Source organism: Lycium barbarum, chromosome 9 (genome assembly GCF_019175385.1).
Source record: "Lycium barbarum isolate Lr01 chromosome 9, ASM1917538v2, whole genome shotgun sequence".
Lineage (NCBI taxonomy): Eukaryota > Viridiplantae > Streptophyta > Magnoliopsida > Solanales > Solanaceae > Lycium > Lycium barbarum.
The window spans coordinates 27,932,106-27,946,716 of NC_083345.1; the positions used below are offsets into that span (position 1 = coordinate 27,932,106).

Here is a 14,611-nt window from a genome sequence, read left to right on the forward strand (position 1 = left end):
TTGTAATATGCACTAGAATGTCTGCTTATTCTTTCGATATTTATGCATCCTTTAGCCCCTCGGCTGCAACTTTGCTGTTGACTTTTCCGAAATGGCTAGACCACGTTTGAAGCCCATTATCAGCCAAGCTGCAATGCACCACAAGAACTAAATTTCCACTTGCCTTGTTTGATGTAGGTGGAGCTCTGGATCTATATAATGATCAGCACATGTGCGTGCACTTTGGGATGAACTTTAGTGATAATGAAGATCAGTGCATTAATCCTGAAGGCTTTGCTAGGTTCCTTGGTTTGCTTGAATCTATTCCATTCAATGATAGCAGTACAAGTGATCATGCCAGAGCAGATTCAAGGTACTTTTCGACGAATTTTTTGGTTTGTAGATATTGCATTCACTTTGTAATAATCCTTGTAAACTGATCTTCAGTATATATTAGTCTTTGCATGAATTGCACTGCCTACAAGAATATACTAAGCTGTTTTCTCCTTGTGACACAAAGTGGACCCTGGAATGACTACTGACTAGCATACGTTATCTGAATGGATTCTGCTATTGTTGTGCTTGATCACTTGCTCACATAGCACCATCAAATGTTATTATGCGTGATTTGACAGAGAATTTTATTTAGATTGATTGGAAAAGTTTTTAGCTTCACTTGCTAAAATAGTTGTTATGAGTTCTCCTGTATTATTATACTTCTTCTGTTTCCAACTCTTGCAAAACGGCTTCTTTTTCATCTGCTTTAATCTTTTTGCTTGATCAGTGTATGTCTTCATCCTATTATTTCTTCCGAAGCTTGTGTATGCTGGTTATAAATTGTCTGTATCTTTTTTTTCCCCTTATGAGAAGTGCTTAATCCGTATCTTTCTTTTTATGTCGAATTAATTTTATACTACAAGGTACATTCTAAAGAAGAAATATGATCGTGGATCTTATGGTGAAGTTTGGCTAGCTTTTTATTGGAATTGTTCTCATGTCATCAAGTCTCCAAGAAGTAGCAACTTTTCAGCTAATACTATGGATGAGGGGGCCAATAATGAAAGAAGGAAGAATCCATCATCTGCTGATGTCTGTGATGATGGCCCTTCTGAAGGCAGCATGTTCATTTTGAAGCGTATCATGGTAATTTTGATATCCTGGAATTGAATCTTCAGAATATTTGTTAGATTTGGTTTTGCATTATAATGCTGGTTACTCTTTTATCCTTTACCTCATGATGGTTGATAGAGACCATGTACCCTTTAACCGTATCATGGTACCAGTTGTTATTTCAGGGGAGGATTGCCCAAGTCCATATAAGGAGACCATGTACCCTTTAACCCACCAATGTGGGACTCTTAACAGTTAGGAGATGTGCCCCAATAACGATTAACTACTCCTGCTATAAAACAAGCCCGTATTTTGTCTGATATCTTTTCTCCTTTTCTTAGTAATGAGAAACAATTTGAAAGAACCTCGACTGCTCAGTTTCAAACTAGTAAATGACGTTCCATAACTCAGTAGCCACAAAAATTATTTTCTTGCTTTTTCAGGGAAAGTATTTGACTGTGAATTGAATGAATGGATGAAATCAAGTAATTATTCAACATAATAGTTCGAACCAAGAAATAGAAGAACGAAAGTTGTGTGGGTTCACAAAAAAGAGTAACAACACTGACCGTTGGAGACTAAAGCGGCTCTAGTCATCGAAGGAGTTGCATCGTACTTTGGATGGAAGAAAAAAGAAAAACAAAAAAAGTTGGTTGGGTAAGCGACATAAGTTTGCCTGTGGGTAATGGAAGCTATTTGAGTCCTTACCAAGATCATAGAAGAGAAAAGCTTTTATTGACTTGATTAAGGACCCGTTTGGCCATAAAAATATTCACTTTCTCCTGAATAATTTTTCACTTTATTTGAAAATCAGTGTTTGGCCACGAAAATTCCAAATTCAACTTCAAGTTGTATTTCAAATTTGAAAAACAGCTTATAACCTGTATTCCAACTCGCTTTTCACTTGTGTAGTTTTATTTAAGTAGATTCAAACATGAACGTTAATCCAAATATTCTTTGCAAGTATAACCAAACACAACTCCATCTTCAACTCCAACTCCAACTCCATAATTCCAAATAAAGGGAAAAATATTTGGAATCTATGGCCAAGCCTACTAAGTAACAATGCAGAGGAGAAGCTCCTTATATTGGATCCTTAGGCTTCGTACAATATAAAAGATAGTCATTCTTATGCTAAAAAGGTTTGTAAATATACTATAATTAAATTTCGAATGTACAATGAACAGAGGGATGTATGAGTCTAGAAACGTGTTCTCTTGATACATTAACAAAAAACATTTTTAGAAAAAAAAAACAATTTAAGGAAAAAAAGGACCTTCCGTTTTTGGAATGGTTTAGTAAACCAGGAATGTCTCCAATGGGAAACATGTTTGTTTTCAGAAGACAAATAGGCCTAGTTTCTAAGATAATTGGGTTCACATCGTGGCGGTTGGTTTAGCAGTTAGAACTAAAATGTTTAGTTTTGTTGGATTTGAGTAACACTAGTCGCTTGGTAGGGTTAGATCTGCTATGTAATGCTTAGAGTACATGCTGAACCTCACTTTTTCTATGATGCAATGTTGTCAGTTAACTCAGAGGGCTGCACGGTGCTCATAGTACCTCCTGTGGACATGGAGTACTTTATGCACGTAACTTTTGTCTTAGGCAAGAAGAAGTTAACAGGGCAGAAACAGTTCTCTTCGACATGTCTGATTTTCTTGTGTGAATCAAAGATTTTTTATAAGAATCTCAATTTTGTTTCAGTTAAATGGTCTCAGTAGTTTCTTGGCGTTGGTTTGGATTCTTCTGAAAAGCTATTGCTATTTTATGCATCTGTTTCAGAATTTCTCTAATTCTTCAATAGAATCTTGCTAGAGTGTATAGTATGTGGTGATCTCTTGTATCAGACCTTTAGGTTCCTTGTCTTCTGCCTTTCGTGCACCTTGGTTTTTAGTTGTTTTCTTCTTGCCTTTTCTGGCTAGCTGAATACCTTGATTTTCTTGGTTATTGTGATTTTGTTTCGTTTACTGGTAGACCTGGATTTTTAATTGTATTCCCTAAGTCATCTAGTTGGATTAGTATGAGACTGGTATTCAGTTTTGCTTTTTGGTTGTCGAAGTCTTTCTGTTTATTAAACTAGCTACTGCAAACAGGTAGAGAAAGGCACCTCTGTCTATTTAAGTGGGCTACGGGAGAAATATTTTGGTGAACTCTTTTTGAATGCTCATACTGTTCTTGGTGGTTCACTACAAGCTGAAGATTCAAATTCCCTCTTGCTAAATATAAGACCTGATCTGCATGATCCTGTGGAAATAAATGAATCAGCGGATCTAGGAAGGCGGAGAACCTTGAGGTTCAACAAAGTGCATGGTAAAAAGGAGGACATGCTGAGAGCTGCCTTTGAGGATGGTCTTAATCACATTGCCAGATATGTGGAGTCTTTCGAGTCTCGATCCAATGAGATATGGCTTGTGTTTCGTCATGAAGGGAGATCCTTATCAAAGCTTCTCTATACAGCTGAAGAAGTGATAAATAATTCGGAGGGAGGAAATGAAAATATAAAGCATATTCAGATATTACATCCATCAAAATGGTGGAAATGGTTGAAAACAACAGAAGCAGGGCGAGAGGAAACGCGTAATCTGATTTGGCAATTGGTATTTCCATGATGTGTTCTATCCCTCTTTTAACATTGTTTTTCTTTGCAATAAATAATTGTTGAGGTGTAGTTCCTTGATCATTGGATTGTGATACACACTTTCTTGTAGCTTTTCCACCCTCACTTTGGCTTAGTTGCAAACCATGTCTTTCATTTGACGTATTTCTAGACTATAGTATATATGCAGTTATGGTTCTCTTATTCTAAATTAGATTGTTAATGTTTTTTCTACTTCACCTGGATAATGTTGAGGAGCATGGTTTCCCATGTTGAGGTGACTGCAAATAGTGCCAAACATGCTTGCGAAAAATGTTTCTCTGTTGGTTGCCACATTCTCAACCTAAAGCCCCAGAAGGTTCTTGGTTCTTCTATTATTATTGCTGCAGGTTTAATCATCTAGAATTAGGTCACCTAGTAATGAATGTTGGGGTTTTTCCTTGTGTGAAAACTTGACATTCTATTGAAAATAACCACTAATAACCGGAATATCATGTTTTACGTATTCACTTTGCTTGCACCATTTTCTTATATGAAAGGCTCCTCCAAGTATCTTATTCCATCCTGATCTATGATCTTTCATTTTTCTCATGAGGCTGTTCGTTTCTATATTTCTGTTCTATGCAGTTGATGGCACTTAAGTCTTGTCATGATCGCAATATCACCCATAGAGATATAAAACCTGGTAAGAGTTTTTCATTGTTTGTACATAAATTTTTGTGCTAGTTTATAAAAAGGAAAAGATGTTGTTGCTTTGTCTGTGTGGTAGTTATGTGTTATCTAAGCTTTTTTTTTTTTTTTTTTTTTTTGGACTGTCTTGAATCCACTGAGATGCTCCATGTTGAAGGGTCCTATGTGTAGTGCTCACAGCTTATTGTGGAAACGGGTCTTTACTTCTGCTCTGTTGCACATCAGTTGATGGTGAATACCTGTGGATAATGTTTCATGAGGCTTCGGCCAAAAGTTAGCTCTGTTTTGTCAGTTAAGAATCGAAAAGTCCTCGGGGTTAAAAAAAAAAAAAATAAGGATAGGAAAATGAACTCTACTTTAATAGCTGAAATTTTATCTTTTAATGGTGGCAAAGACTACATTTCTGATGTTACATTGTAGCTAAGGCCACAATGGAATTCTTAATTCTCACGGTTTAGAAAGATTTCACGTTGAGCAACAAAATAAGAATAAAACAGAGATAAACTGAATGGTTTCAGGGAGAAGAACCTTCTCACCTTCAAAGTGTTTTTAAAACGAAGATTTTGGGCAATGACACGGCATATTACATTTCACAACATTTTTTATCCGTTTAAGTGTGATATCTGCTAAGAAAATGAACCCTGAGCCTAACTCAACTCCAAGAGATAGTTCAAGTGGTGAGGATTGTCCAGGACTATATTTTTTTTGTTTGAAAAGGTAACATTTGTATTAAAACCAAAAGGCCGTGAAGCCATAATAACAGAGAATGTGAGCAAACTAATCTAAGCAAAACTTGCTCTATATAAGGAGAAACTATTATCCGTATAATTAAACGTGTGGGATTCTAACGCGGCCATGCACGCTAAGGTCTGTAAATATGGAGCATGGAGTTACATAATATGGGTGACCTAATATTGGGTAGCTGAATATCAATATCATATTGAATTGTGTGGCCATCTCATTTGATGGATTAAGCTATTAAATATGACACACCTTTATTTACTTAATTATGCCCTCAACACACCGCTTTATGTGCAAGAATGATTTTTTTCATGGGTCAAGCACGTGAAATTTATTTAGTGAAGGGTGGTAATGAGACTTAACCCAAGGACTTTTACCTGCTTTAGTACCATATTGAGAAAATAGACACTACGTGTGACTAAACCCCACAAAGTAGCTGAAGTGATGAGGATACAAGGCCATATAAGGAGACTACAGCTCATACATTTAACCGATATAGACTCTGACGTACTAAAGGTGTTATTTTTCTGCTGGCCTTTCTATCTAAAGTTTGTTAAATATAACTGATGAGAACAATGTCATGGATATGAGAAGATATATTACTGTCGGAAGAGGAGAATGTTGCTTCAAAACAAGAGACTTTTGGACTATTGCTCTCTATAACTCAAAAAAAAAAATAAGACCGTGAAGATAAAGGTAGTACCAAATAAAAGAAATATATATGTTCTTGATTATGCCAACCAAAATGAATTGAAGGACGATACTCTTTTCTTTGTGTATCTTGATTTTCTGTAGTTCTTAAGTTTCATTTGAGCCTATATTCCTTAAAGATGATGGCTGAGTGGTTGAGACATAGGAGTAATAACTTGGAGATTCTAGGATATCAGTCTTAGCTACAATACTTAGTATGAGGTCAGGAAGAAAAGAAAAGGTATGTTTCAATATACCAACCCAGTCTAATTCAGTTGAAAATAAGTTTCAAAAATGTCTGATATGGGTTTCCCTTGAGTTGTTGATTATAATTTTTTATTTGTCAGCTGCTGTGTGATGTCTTAACTTTCTACTCTCTCTCTGCTGCTAAATTAAACATCTGTGAATTTTTCTTAATATATGGTTGCTGATTTCTTCCTTTCTTTCATCGTATTTGATGAAACTGTGTTCATGAGCTTTCTAAGGATTATTTAAAGGATCCACTATATGTATGTGAAGTACTGTTGTCAAATTTTTCATTGTTTTAAAGGGCTGACTTTCCACCTTATATTTTGTATAATAATATTGAGACTCTTTTATATATAGAATGGTATCCTTATGCTAGTATTCTTTCCTATTCTATACACAAGAGAATATGGTCGTTTGCTTTGAGGATCAAGATTCTGGGAGGTGCTTGAAAGGGTATCCGAATGAAGATAAGAGTTATATAACTAAGATGTACGTCAACTTATCTATTACTCCACATCTTTTGCGTTGAGTTGTCTTCTGCTTTATAGTCAACTGCTAAATACTGCTTTTATTATTTCCACATCTTTTGTGTTGAGTTGTCTTCTACATTATAGTCAACTGCCTAATGCTGTTGGATGTTTAGTGTGGATTCTCGGGTGATCTCAAATACGTGTCCTCATGTTTTGGTATAAATCTCGTTGCATCATAGCTGTTTTATCTTTGGACTTCCATCTCTTGATACTTCATCAATTATCTGGGAAAGTAATCCATATGCGGAAAACGTACTCTTGTTTCCTAGTTCCAGGAATTTCACGAAACTAATCTGTGTGAAGACAACATGGGTCTTATTTCTTCCTATGAATATCTTAATTTAGTGATATAAGTATTTCCTCCAGTGTGAAAAATAAAGAGAAGATATTGTTGATGACTTGATGATCTTATCTACTTATTGTTGATGACTTGATGATCTACTGAATACAAGACGGACCTATTTATAGGTGTCAACACAATACACATATGATGTCGACAATATTTAACTTGAGAATTTAACTGTTATCAAATTCGACCCTTGACATTCTAGCACAGGAACACTTTACTTATAACACCTCCTTTCAAAAATTTCGAGTCTTAGTGAAAGTTGATTATTGTAAATAACAAGTACCTTGTTACTTCTATATTGCCTTATAAAAAATAAAAATAAAAAGTACCTTGTTACTTCTGTTTATAAAGTGATTTTATTAAAGAAATCAGTACCAAGAAGGTACTGTACAGATTACAAAAACTCAGTACGTGATGAGGACCTACGCGTCTAACAGGTCCTAGAAATCAGAAATGCTAAATACAATTTCTCCTCTAAGCCAACAGAACGGGTTCTGGAAGCATTTAAATTGACAAAGTCATTCATCTCCTCTTTTCCTTCAAAACATCTTTTCTCCCTCTCCTGCCATACTGTCCAGGTGATACACGGGGATTAACTCTTTACACTTTGTCCTTGCCAACAGTTCGGTAATTCCTTAAAGCTTTGTGGCATCACCCATAGCACACCAAATATATTTAGAAATGTAGACCAGATCCTCCAGGTTTGGTTGCAATATATCAGCAGATGATTGACAGATTCGGCAGAGAGTTCACACACGAAGCATCTATTACATAAACTGAATCCCCTTTTCTGAAAATTATCCAGGGTCGAGCAAGCTTCAGAAGCTGCAAACCACCCAAAACATGCAACTGCTGTTGGGCCTTCGTTTTCCACGACAGTTTCCAGGGCCAGAATGTCTCTGAATCAAGATACTGAATTGGAACCATTAATAGGCAGAACCGAGGTCTTCCCATATTATTTGCAAGCCAAACCTAAGTGTCTTCCTTGCTTTCTTCAATAATTATTGTCTGCATTTTCTGCAAAAAAGCACTAGCTTCATCCAGTTCCCAATCATTAAAGTCTCTCCTAAGCTGAGATTTTCACCTGTCTTCCATAAAGCAGTCAGCCATCAAGCAACGTTATCATCATCTGGCTATAAATGACAGAAAACTGATCCTTTAACAGTCTTTCTATAGACCATCTATCAGTCCATCGTCTAATTTTCCTTCCATTGCCCACCTTTAATTTAATATTATCCTTAAAACATTCCCCATAAACCTGTTATCTGTTTCCACATGGCCACTCCAAAAGAGTGCTCATATGCTTAGGGTTCCAGAAGCTCCCTTCCATCCCTGTTATTAATTCCATCCCTATAACCACTTATAGAGGAGATTCCTGTTTCCTCTAAAACAAGTATCTTGTTTCGTTGTAACGCTACGGTGTTCCTGCTTTCAGGAATTTCCTAGTTCCACCAATATGGAGTTTTCCTTGTTTCAAGAATCTCTTTGTTTCAGTGAAAGCTAATCAGTTTGTGTATCAAGTACCTTGTTTCCTCAGAATGAGAGGTCTGGCAAGATAAAGAAGAAAGAAGGAACGGGGTGGAGATGAGGGAATTGGGGAAGGGAGAGGAAAGAGTGGGCGGGAACGGGGTGGAGATGAGGGAATTGGGGAAGGGAGAGGAAAGAGTGGGCTCAGAAGAGAAGAAAATGAGGGCACTGGGGGAGGATTCTCTTTAGCTTGTCTTTTTGGATTGGAAAAGATGTTTCTCTACTTTCTCATATGTGTGCTGCTCTTTCTTGATCAAAACAAAAAAAAAAAAAAAAGAAAGATGTTTCCCTACTTTTTGCTTGATTAAATGTTAAAGTTGTATATTTAAGTCATTTCGAGTAAAGGGAAAGCACGACTATCCTGACTCCAAGTAAAGTTTACACATTAACTCATCAAATATTTGTTCCATATTAGACTGACTCGTACATTATTAGTGAAAGTCTGTTCAGTTAGATGAATAATGGTTATGGAATCTTTCTTTTCTTTATAAGCTTATTCTTAGTAGCCTTATCCATTTTCAGGCGTATTATTGACTTCGGTAGTGCGGTGGATGAGTTCACATTGAAGCACTTGTATGGGTCTATTGGGCCTTCAAGGTATTATATATGCTGAATCTTTCCTTTTATCTCTTTTTGCATTTAACTGAATGATATCAAGGTACTTTGAACTTGTAATGTACATTTACTTGTAAATCCTAGTTAGCGAGCGGTGGTTTTTCCTTTTGGTGTTGGTTCCCTCTTTCTGAATGTGATGGTACAACATGCCTTCTAAATAGGATCAAAAGATTGTACTTATTGGCTACCTGACCTTCCACCTTGTTTTGGGGGTGGGGGGGTTCCCCAGTCTCCCCCCCCCCCCCCCCCCCTCCCCCCCAACATGTATAATAAATTTTTTGGATAAAGAGAAAAAGGGTTGTACATATTCGCCTGATATAGAATTCAGATGTCATTTCCAATCATGTTTGCATGCCATCGATATGCAATATTGACTATTGAATTGAGGACACTGCTGAGTTCCTTATTTGCTACCACTAATTAATCATGGTGTGGTCATTGTTATAACCTTGTCTATTATGTTGATTGGAGATGAGAAGCACGTGACAGCTTTATCTCTCTCTCTATCTCCATGGTGAATGTTACTTTAGCTTGTATATTTAACTAACAACCATACACACATTATTAATAATCCGTGGCTCCACCACACTCCCTTGTTATCTGTTTATACCTTAGAGCATATGCAGGACATACCCGTAGTATCTTTAAATGGGTTGATCTAAAGGTGTTGGTATGTCAAAAGCAACAAGTGACACATCACAGGCACGTCACCCAAAGAAAACTTCGCCATGACGGTAAGTGTTGGTTGCTTGAGTGAATCAATTAATCTAGTTCTGTTACTCCTGCTAGTGTTAGGTTACTTTTTAAAAAAAAAATAAGCTTCCATCATCGTGATGGAGGAGTTAGGCTTGACTCCAACCCGTATATTCCAAAAATCATAATTACATGGAGGAGGACATATACCTTGACCTCTATTACAATATGTAGGTTGACAAAGTCCAACCTAATAACAACAGGGGAGGGATTGATGGGCAAAAGATTGAGGGCCTCATCCCTAACTATGTGACTCTGAAAAGGTTTGCAAGAGGCTATTACCTACAAATATGTCACAACAGAAACACCAAAACTAAGTTCAGGAAATTCCATCACTAATATGGTAATGTTTCCTCCTGTATTTGAATCTGAAATTGTGCATCTCATCTTGATCAAACTTCAAGAAAGCTCTAACTATACTGGTCATGGAAACAGCTTCATTGAAGATATCATAATTGTTTGAACTCCCAAATTAGCCAGATGATCTGCAATAGAATTACCTTCTCTGAAGGTATGTACAAATTGACAGTTATAAGTAGAAGAAATCTCCCAGATTTCTTTAAGTATGCTCTTGATTTGCCAATGAATTTTTCCCCTTAGGTTTCTAGTTGTCCATTTGATCCACACACTGGGATAACCAGCAGAGCATTACAATTTCCCTACTTTAATATGGGCTAAGCTCAACCTATCCAAAAACAAAAATACGGGCTAAGCTCAGGCCTTCCTACAATCTCTGGAAGTATAGGGCTGAACATGAATTCCTTAAGGAAGTTCTTTGATAACCCAATAGATGGGATTTTTGTCCTCTACTTTATGTGCTGAGGAATGTATACTTAGAGGTGATAAAATCTCTTTTGCTGCTCCGAGCCATTTTTTCTCTGTGGTATATTGAGGAATTGTACCACCTTGTTTTATTCTTACATTTTTTTTTAATTTTTTTTCCTCATTTCTGTTTCGTTTCTTTTTCACAGAGCTGAACAAACGTATGAGTATACTGCACCTGAAGCTCTTTTGAATGCAAGTTGGTACGAAGGGCTGACTCCCACCACCATGAAGTATGTCAGTTTCTTGTTAATTGTGAATTTTGGTTTTGGTTATATGCCCCTGTGTTATGTCAGTCTACACTTCACAGTTCTGCACTTGTCATGTGTGTTCTTTAAGCATAGAATTTGTAATTTGGAATTGAATGACATTCTGAATGCCACCAGATTTTTGTTCGTCATTTTGATTGGTATTTACTGAATGTAACTTCATTCATTAAACTCAAGAACATCAGCTTTGTTATTAGTGTTTTATTGTATATGTCAAATGCACTTGTCTCGTGGAGCTTCTCAGCGTGTCTATGTTTAACAGGTATGATATGTGGAGTGTTGGTGTAGTGATCTTAGAACTGGTTTTGGGTACGCCAGACGTGTTTCAGGTGAGTTCTAGGACACGTGCTCTTTTGGATCAGCACCTGGAGGGTTGGAATGAAAGCTTGAAGGAGCTTGCCTACAAGTAAGTCCAATTTAGATCAATGATTATTGCCAGCTTGGTGTAATACCTTTTCAACTTCCTAGAATTTTCCAGTGTTAACCATATATGTTGCATTTTATGTCCCTTCTTTTGTCCAATGAAAAGTGATCGATATTTAAGATGTTGGTAGCATTAAATGAGGAGAGTTACAATGTCTTCAGTTAATCGTGCACAAAGAGGCATTGTAGATTTGCCTTTAGGATAGCAATGAAGGCAAGGTGTCTGTGTTCTGCACAATTGAAATCAGAACTGTGAGGATTAAAAGTTGATGCAAATATGTCTTAGCCATGGTATAGATTTCTGCAACAAAGTGTGTTTAAAGCGATTGGAAATATGGAGAAAAGGAGCGAGTGGGACTGTGAGAGAACAAAAGAGATGTATTGAAGACTTGATGATTTGCTGCAAAACACACCTCTTCGTAGGTTTAAGCACAACACGTGTTATAATTCTTCTAATACTAACATTCTTACGCTAATGGTTAACATTCTATCACTGATCTTAATTTACTCTTCTTAGTGGTTGACTTGCAGCCCGTAATTTGATAGGGTATCACAGATGGCTCAAAACACAGCTGTGAATTTTAATTGAAATAAGTAGTATCCTTTTGGTAATTAGTAGCAACTAATTCAGATTACAAATTTAATTTTAGACTAAATATTCATTAGAAAATAAAAATGAAGTTAAATGCCTCAAACAATTTAAGCAAATTGACATGGTGCCGATTGCGAGGTACGTTTACTAATGGAAGCATCATATTAGGGTTAGTGTTCGATCGAGTACTTCTAGGCATAGTTTATGCATAAACCCCATAAGATTTGGGGTTTACAAATGAATGTTGAATTATTAATTTTTTCTACTTGTATTAGTATCTGTCTAAGATACTTCAGCAGATATTTGCTCAAAATCAATTTGTGCTACTTGTTAGTCATCGCTTTTGAGAAGAAAGGATTTTGTTAGTATAGTTTAATATAAAAAGAGCTCTACACTTTTTATGTGGTTGGTCTAATGATGGGAGCATAAAAAAGATACGTGTTGGTTTGATGTATTCTGTCTATTTGAAGTTAATTGTCACCGTCTTGTGTATTGGTGTGCCTCCGGTGTGTTATGGGGAGTAGTTTGCCTTCTTTTTGGGAATGATGGTTTCTACTTAGTTATTCCAGTCAGGTTGACGTTCTGCTAAATATAGCTGAAATGTTTCTTTTGACAGACTCAGATCTTTCATGGAAATGTGTATTCTGAGCCCTGGAGTTACCTCAAAACTTCATGAAACTAGATCAAAATATGACCAGGTGAGGTGTCTTCTTTCTAAATCCTATTGCTCGACATTCTGTCTGCTGCCTGGGTTTGTTGGACATATCTATTGAGCAATCAATATGTCATTACCTCAACTCAAGCTCTTGCTATGATGTTCAACTTACACCAATACGGATTTGATTTATTCAATGTCATTGGTTTCAACTAATTCTGTATTCTTCTATTCTTGTTCTTTTGTGTGTTTCACCAATATAAGTGGATGTCTGTTATTGAAATACGGCGTAGTACTTTTTCATATTAGGCAAGGACAGAAAATTTCTCACGTGACGGGAGATAGTAGGTGGTGGAAACATACTACAGTTTCACATCTAACCTGTGAAAATTGTTTTTCCCACATTTCTGAAGCCGACTAGTTTGGAAGTTTTATAAGCGAGTAAAAGGAAAAACATCTCACATGTAACAGGAAGTATTAGGTGGTGGAACCATGTGATTCAGTTTCGCATTAAATTTGCAAAATGTTTTTCCGCGCTTCTAAACCTAATGCTTTTGCCAGTCAACATTTGTCTGATGATCAGAGTGAATTGTTCTGATTGTCACTTCTGTTCCACATTTGCAGTTAGGAAATCCTAGCTGGTGGCAGTTGGTATTTTCAGATATGTCCTGTCAAAATGCTTTTTCCAATTTTATTTGTTTTTTTGTGATATTAGATTCTTATTCTAACTACTAGACTGAATTATTCACACTTCACATCTTTCCAATTTCATTATTTTTGAGGTATGCCACTAAATATTACTAGCTGCTTTTATTTCTGAGATAATCTTTAGAGATAGGAAATGATTAGCTTCAGTGTTTAGGGCTATGGGATTCATTTGTTTTCATCTAAATTCTTATTTCTTCATTCAGGCCTCAGCTTCACCAGCTCCATGGAAATGCTCTGAAGAGTTCTTTTCCCGTCAAATAAAAAACAGGGATCCTCTGAAGATAGGGTTCGTATTCGTATCTGTCCTGCGCACTCCCTACCGGAATCCCGAGTCCCTCTTTCCTTTTTCAAAAGGACAATCTATGAGAGAACAGAGTTTCAAATTGCTAGCACGCTAAAAATATGTTTTGATTGCTGCAGGTTCCCAAACATATGGTTACTGCGACTAGTACGTGAATTATTACAGTGGAATCCTGTAAGCTGACTTCAAACAGACAATGCTAAAACCTAAATTTGATGCATGTGTTGTCGATTTGTGTTTCACGACGTTAATTCAGTGAGCTGAAATTAGTTGCTAATTGCATCTTCATTTCAGGAAGATCGACCAAGTGTTGATGAGGCTCTAAAACACCCATACTTCTCGCAAAGGTGATAAAAATATACCAGGGAGGAATACCTGCTCCCATACGAACAGCTAAAAGACAACACAACCTGCACAGCTTTACCCCAGGTCTATGATTCGGATGACTTGTGGCCATCCATATGGAGATGGTTGTCTACGCCCGTTCTACAAAACTCTATCTTGAAATGGCCTAATAGGACCCTGGGCTTCACAAGTGCAGCTTATGGTTATGTCGTTGTAACTTATTGCCTGGTGTATAAGCAGGAAGAATAGAGAAATGGGCAGCAAAGAATGAAGAGCTGGGAGATTGTGGATCTTTCATTATTTCTTTACATTGCAGCATGAAATTTCATGTGACCAATATTCTACTGTCCATTCTTTGGGAGGATTAGCATGCCATATCTTATCGGATTTAAGTTATATACACAGATGGTCTTAACGTTTATATAAAATCATTGTAGTTTAACCGGTTAGAGTTAACACAAAATGTCATAAACACTATATAAAGCAATGGCAACCTTCATCTTTTGGAAGCTTATAGCAGTATTTTGGGAAGATTTATCCTCCAACTCCCTCTCCAATTTCATCTTCATTAACGATCAAACGATCTTGCTTTACTGCAATTGATATGTACGATAACCAAAAAGACCCAGAAGCAGCATTTCAATAGGGGGCGCACTTGTCCACCAAA

General features: G+C 36.7%; 1 protein-coding gene across 27 annotated transcripts in view; it reads left to right on the forward strand.

Moving 5' to 3' along the window:
- Window positions 1-14,454, forward strand: part of LOC132610787 (probable inactive protein kinase At3g63330) — a 34,454-nt gene extending 20,000 nt beyond the window's left edge. For 23 of the 27 annotated variants that reach the window (XM_060325181.1, XM_060325183.1, XM_060325182.1 and 20 more), the window contains 12 exons: window positions 178-352; window positions 900-1,122; window positions 3,183-3,686; window positions 4,313-4,370; window positions 6,457-6,544; window positions 8,984-9,058; window positions 10,801-10,884; window positions 11,183-11,326; window positions 12,552-12,633; window positions 13,502-13,584; window positions 13,719-13,773; window positions 13,894-14,454. In XM_060325181.1, coding sequence (XP_060181164.1) covers window positions 178-352; window positions 900-1,122; window positions 3,183-3,686; window positions 4,313-4,370; window positions 6,457-6,544; window positions 8,984-9,058; window positions 10,801-10,884; window positions 11,183-11,326; window positions 12,552-12,633; window positions 13,502-13,584; window positions 13,719-13,773; window positions 13,894-13,950 — 1,628 coding nt within the window. In that variant the 3' untranslated portion in view covers window positions 13,951-14,454. The other 4 variants (XR_009571315.1, XR_009571314.1, XR_009571316.1 and 1 more) reach the window with 4 other exon arrangements.
- Window positions 14,455-14,611: the final 157 nt, after the last annotated feature.